The sequence below is a fragment of the Boleophthalmus pectinirostris genome, unplaced genomic scaffold (assembly GCF_026225935.1).
Source record: "Boleophthalmus pectinirostris isolate CB_2022bp ecotype Guang Dong unplaced genomic scaffold, ASM2622593v1 HiC_scaffold_22, whole genome shotgun sequence".
Classification (NCBI taxonomy): domain Eukaryota; kingdom Metazoa; phylum Chordata; class Actinopteri; order Gobiiformes; family Gobiidae; genus Boleophthalmus; species Boleophthalmus pectinirostris.
The window spans coordinates 41,716,560-41,722,204 of record NW_026571190.1 but is presented as its reverse complement, the minus strand read 5'-3'; the positions used below and the strand labels follow the sequence as shown (position 1 = coordinate 41,722,204).

The 5,645-nt window shown below is 42.4% G+C and overlaps 1 protein-coding gene across 1 annotated transcript in view; it reads right to left on the bottom strand.

The window, feature by feature from the left end:
* Positions 1 to 945: 945 nt before the first annotated feature.
* capn9 (calpain 9) overlaps positions 946 to 5,645 on the bottom strand; it is a 30,838-nt gene continuing 26,138 nt past the window's right edge. Inside the window, exons 16-20 of the mRNA XM_055158521.1 lie at positions 4,413 to 4,481; positions 4,250 to 4,328; positions 2,211 to 2,327; positions 1,961 to 2,019; positions 946 to 1,224 (exon numbers count right to left, since the gene is read on the bottom strand). Of these exons, the coding sequence (XP_055014496.1) occupies positions 1,198 to 1,224; positions 1,961 to 2,019; positions 2,211 to 2,327; positions 4,250 to 4,328; positions 4,413 to 4,481 (351 nt within the window). The 3' untranslated portion in view covers positions 946 to 1,197. The remainder of the gene's footprint in view (positions 1,225 to 1,960; positions 2,020 to 2,210; positions 2,328 to 4,249; positions 4,329 to 4,412; positions 4,482 to 5,645) is intronic.

Below are 5,645 nucleotides of genomic sequence, written 5' to 3'. Positions count from 1 at the left end.
ACGAACAACAATTTTCTTCATTATTTGCGCCTCCGGACTGAACCAGGACTAAACCAGGACTAAACCATTTTCAGCCCTGGTCTGGTCCCGGTCTCAGTCCCAGTCTCAGTCCTGGTCCTGTTCCCGGTCTCAATCCTGGTCTCAGTCCTTGTCTGGTCCCGGTCTAAGTCCTGGTCTCAGTCCCGGTCTGGTCTCGGACCTCGTTCAGTCCTGGTTCAGTCCTGGTTTAGTCCTGGTTCAGTCCGGAGGCGCAAATAATGAAGAAAATTGTTGTTCGTTTTACTTATTTTTGGTTTTATGTTGAAAAACAAGGTTTTTCTTCTGCCGCATTTTTCACTTTGACTTTGATTTTATTACGACTTCATTCTCGTGATATTATAACTTTATTCTCAAAATATTACGACTTTATTTTAACTTCGACTTTATTCTCATAAAATTATGACTTTAATGTTGAAATGTTATGACTTTATTCTCGTAGCGCCAGCATCTTTTTTTTTATCTGACCTTTATACTCCGTCGTTTGGGCCAAACTAAATATTTATTGAAAAATTTCAACAACATCTGCATGTTTTCTCTTCTTATTTGTCTTATCTGTAATGTTAAACCTTTCTTTAAAATAAATGTTTATAATAGTTTTTGCTTAAACTTTGAATCCAGAACAAACAAAATATAAAATAATAACAACATTTTAAGCCCTGATGAAGAGCTGAACATGTCGGCTTTGGCCTTTCCTTGTGAGATTTTTACCTCTTGGGAGCGCCTGGATTTCGTTGTGTCTAATACACCAAAAAATATTCGATACAGCAGCTCACGATATCGATCCTGTATCATCACATTAAACGATACGATATGTCAATATTTCAATATTTTTGCACATTTCTACTTAGAAGTTACTCCAGAACCAGAACCGCCGATCTTCTGTTATTCTCACACAGTCACACCAGACACGGCTCAATTTGAATTTATTTCCATTTTTAAGAACAGTCAAAAAAATCTTCATCACACAAAAATAATTTCTGAAAATGTTTTTACCCCTTCCACATTTTAACATCAGTTGTGCTATGCTCCAAAAACGAAAAATAAATGTAAAATATTGTAATAAAAGCTTGTCTCTTTGCACCATGGAGTAGTTTTGTTGTTGTTGTTGTTGTTGTTGTTGTTGTTGTGTTGTTGTGATCTTTGTCTTCTGGTTTCTCTTTAAACGTTCATGGACAACATCAGGAACTGCACAAGAAAAAATATGTGTTTATGTGGTAAAATACATGTCCATCCTCTGCACCTCTGTCCTCCTCTGTACCTCTGTCCTCCTCTGTACCTCTGTCCCTCTGTCCTCCTCTGTACCTCTGTCCTCCTCTGTACCTCTGTCCTCCTCTGTACCTCTGTCTGTCCTCCTCTGTACCTCCTCTGTCCTCCTCTGTACCTCTGTCCTCCTCTGTCCTCCTCTGTACCTCTGTCCTCCTCTGTCCTCCTCTGTACCTCTGTCCTCTGTCCTCTGTACCTCTGTACCTCTGTCCTCCTCTGTACCTCTGTACCTCTGTCCTCCTCTGTACCTCTGTACCTCTGTCTCCTCTGTACCTCTGTCCTCCTCTGTACCTCTGTCCTCTGTCTTCCTCTGTACCTCTGTACCTCTGTCCTCCTCTGTACCTCTGTCCCTCTGTCCTCCTCTGTACCTCTGTACCTCTGTCCTCCTCTGTACCTCTGTCCTCCTCTGTACCTCTGTCCTCCTCTGTACCTCTGTACCTCTGTCCTCCTCTGTACCTCTGTACCTCTGTACCTCTGTCCTCCTCTGTACCTCTGTCCTCCTCTGTACCTCTGTCCTCCTCTGTACCTCTGTCCTCCTCTGTACCTCTGTCCTCCTCTGTACCTCCTCTGTACCTCTGTCCTCCTCTGTACCTCTGTCCTCCTCTGTACCTCTGTCCTCCTCTGTACCTCTGTCCTCCTCTGTACCACACGTTCTTACCTGCATCATATTCATTCGCACTCGTCCTCTCTTCTCTTTGTCCATGGCCTGGAAACACCCTGTATAGAAAAAAATATATATATTATAGTAAAATAATTTGAAGTGTGTGTATTTACAGGACTCATATTACTCTGTTTCTGTTGTGTTTTGTTTTTGTGTGACATTTTTGTGTTTTGTTTTTTATGTGACATTTTTGTATTTTGTGTGTTGTGTGTCATTTTTGTGTTGTGTTTTTTGTGCGACGACGTACTGAACATGTTCTCCAGCCTCACGATGCAGGTGAGATAATCATCAAAGTCGATGTCGTATTTCTTATCGGCGAATCGGAGCCCGAGCAGAGCCAAGAGTTTGTTGTTCAGCTTCATCCCTGAGACAAAAACACAGAAGAATTCAAATGAAAACTTTTACCGTGACGCACAAGTTGAGATCACAGACTGAAGCGAGCGCGACGTCGCCCACAGCTCCAGGCAAATGAAGCTCATCGAGGCTGGCAGCTCCCATACTTTTACTACTATTCTGACGTTTTTTTTAGACAATGTACTTTGATTTTCAACATTAAATGGTAGAACATTCTTTTCTGTTCCCATGTGTCCTTAAGTCTGTGCAGTAATAGATGAAGTACTTTTTTTTTGTTACTTAAGTAAAAGTACAGATACAGGGGCAAAAGTTACTTACGTTAAAGTAAAAGTGTCACATGGAAAAAAGTATTAAAGTCCCTGTTTAAAAATATACTAGTAGTTTGCAGTTATTTTCAGAACAATTAAAAGATGAAATGTAGTGACTTTGATAAAGAATTCAACTGATTTTAAGTGATTTAATTGATTTCTTATTTTTTCTAGTCATTTTTGTGTTTTTGTGTCGTTCAAAGTTGGGGCGGAAACTCAAATTTAATGAGCTAAAAATAAGTCTCAGCCTTTTCAGCAGGTCTCCACTCCTAAAGTAAAAGTACTTTTTACTTTTTAGTCCAGATCTAAAATGTAGTGGAGTAGAAAGTACAGATACACATACTCAAGTGTAGTGAAGTAAAAAGTACCCAATGTAAAATGTACTCAAGTAAAGTACAGATACCTACAATTTGTACATTTACTTCTGTACTTTGGTACCTTCCACTGCTGTATCTGTGTGATCCCTCAAACCAGGTCTAAACCAGGTCTAAACCAGGTCTAAACCAGGCAACAATGGGACAATGGGATTTATTTTTTAATATCAATACTTGTGAAAAATGAGTATCTAGTTTCAGTACTAGTTATCATATTATTTATCACAGGTGGGACGAGACAAAATTCTCCCAAAGACTAAAGGTTCTTTCACACCGACAGAAGTTGGTGGACCAAACGTTCCGTTCGAACCAGAAGCTCTTAGTTTGGTTCATTTTTGTTGGTGTGAAAGCTTCAGTCGCACTCGGATCCGCTCTAAATCAAACGGACCGAGACTGCAAAAAAAAAAAAAGTGGTCTCGGTCGCTTGACTCCGCCCCAAATGCCAAACTCTGGTCTGGTCCTTCTGGTGAGATGCCAACTCAGGTCCAAACCAACTATTCCAGGACTTCCTGTCCTCAATTTCCACCATCCCCAACTGAGTGTGTGACGGGGACCGGGTCGGGTCCAGAGACCTGCCCTGTGGTCGGCGGTTTGTAGGTTTGCGAGTCCGAGCTCCCCGGGCCAGGGAGCTTCTTAGGTGAGGTTCGAGCCACCCGTACCCCACGAAAGGGAAGGTCTTCGAGCAGGACGGTGTGTCTCGGCCGTACTACCGAGGGGTCGCCCTTACTACGTCCCCGAGCCACGTGCAGTCGAACCCGCTGTGCACATGAGCCTTGGATAAACGTCAGTCAGACTAGTTTTGGTTGGTTTGCCGGTGAGAGAGAAACACACTGAAGTCTAGACGCTACAGAAGAATTATTTTATTGCCTGGAACAAATCATCTAAACTAGCGGCGTGAAAGCGGCCTGGGACACAAGATAAGGTCCACGAGATCGAGACAAGATGAGGTTTTGATACCAATTATAATTAAACTGTAAGTAAATTGTGGCGTCCAGTTCATCACAGTTTTGGCCTTTACATTTTTTATATATTTAAAGTACTTATGCATTTATTTTAGCATCGCTTTTTGGAACTATGGCTTCTCAAAATGTGAACTCTCCAGTGTTCAACCCTTTTTTAACCAGTCCAAATGTAAACACACACGAGGAAAAATCTCACGAGATCATTTTCCTCGTGTGTGCACAGTTTTGTCCCACCCCTCGTATCTTTCTGAACGCTGGCGTGGGTGTGTTTCTTCCTTTGGTCCGTACCTGCGGCGTTGAGGGCGCTGCGGAGCTCATAGGACGACATCTTCCCGGAGCGGTCAGTGTCAAAGGACAAAAACAGCATCTGAAACACAGGAACAGATCCTCAAAGCCTCAAAGCCTCCAGACGTGAGCAGGACCTTCACCACGTCGCCGTGTTTCTACTCACAATCCACTTCTTCATCTTCTCCCAGAAAACCTTAAACTCCTGGAACTCCATTTTCCCCGTGTTGTCCACCTGAGGGCGTCTGGTTCAGGAAAGTCTCCAACACCAAACACCAGACAAACGTGTGAAAAATAAACTGTGAAAATGGTGGTGACTGATTCAATACAACCACCGGAGGGTTCTTCTGCATGTATGTCTACGGAGGAATGTTCAGCAGTTACGATCCGTGTGTCATTCATACATTTGTTTTTCAAAATAAAATCAAAAATAAGAAAACAAACAAAATGCATTATTTGTCTCCAAAACCAAAATGAAAAAAAAAAAAAAAAAAAACAGATAAAGATTTGTTTTTTCAGTTTTCGATTTTTTTGTTTAAATGAAAAATGGATAAAATTGATAACGGACTGAACCAGGACTAAACCAGGTCCAGGACTAAACCAGGTCCGGAACCAGACCAGGACTGTTTATTATTTAACAGTCCTGGTTTAGTCCTGGTTTAGTCGGTTTAGTCGGTTTAGTCCTGGGTTTAGTCCTGGTTTAGTCCTGGTTTAGTCCTGGTTTAGTCCTGGTTTAGTCGTCCTGGTTTAGTCCTAGTCCTGGTTTAGTCCTGGTTTCAGTCCTGGTTTTGGTCAGTCCTGGTTTCAGTCCTGGTTCAGTCCTGGTTCAGTCCTGGTCAGTCCTGGTTCAGTCCTGGTTAGTCCTGGTTTAGTCCTGGTTCAGTCCTGGTTTCCAGTCCTTAGTCCTGGTCCTTTAGTCCTGGTTTAGTCCTGGTTTCCAGTCCTGGTTCAGTCCTGGTTTCAGTCCTGGTTCAGTCCTGGTTTCAGTCCAGTTGGTTTCAGTCCTGGTTCAGTCCTGGTTCAGTCCTGGTTTCAGTCCTGGTTCAGTCCTGGTTCAGTCCTGGTTCAGTCCTGGTTCAGTCCTGGTTTAGTCCTGGTTCAGTCTGGTTCAGTCCTGGTTCAGTCCTGGTTCAGTCCTGGTTCAGTCCTGGTTCAGTCCTGGTTTAGTCCTGGTTCAGTCCTGGTTTAGTCCTGGTTTAGTCCTGGTTCAGTCCTGGTTCAGTCCTGGTTTAGTCCTGGTTCAGGACTAAAACTTATGCAAAATTACTGCATTAGTTGTTTGTATTTAGAGCAGAGTTTCACTCTACTTTATGGTTGTGATGTCACGATTTCCAACCACGAAGAAAAATTTTAAACCTAAAAAAAATGTGGTAAAATGGGAAAAGAAAAGTAAAATCTT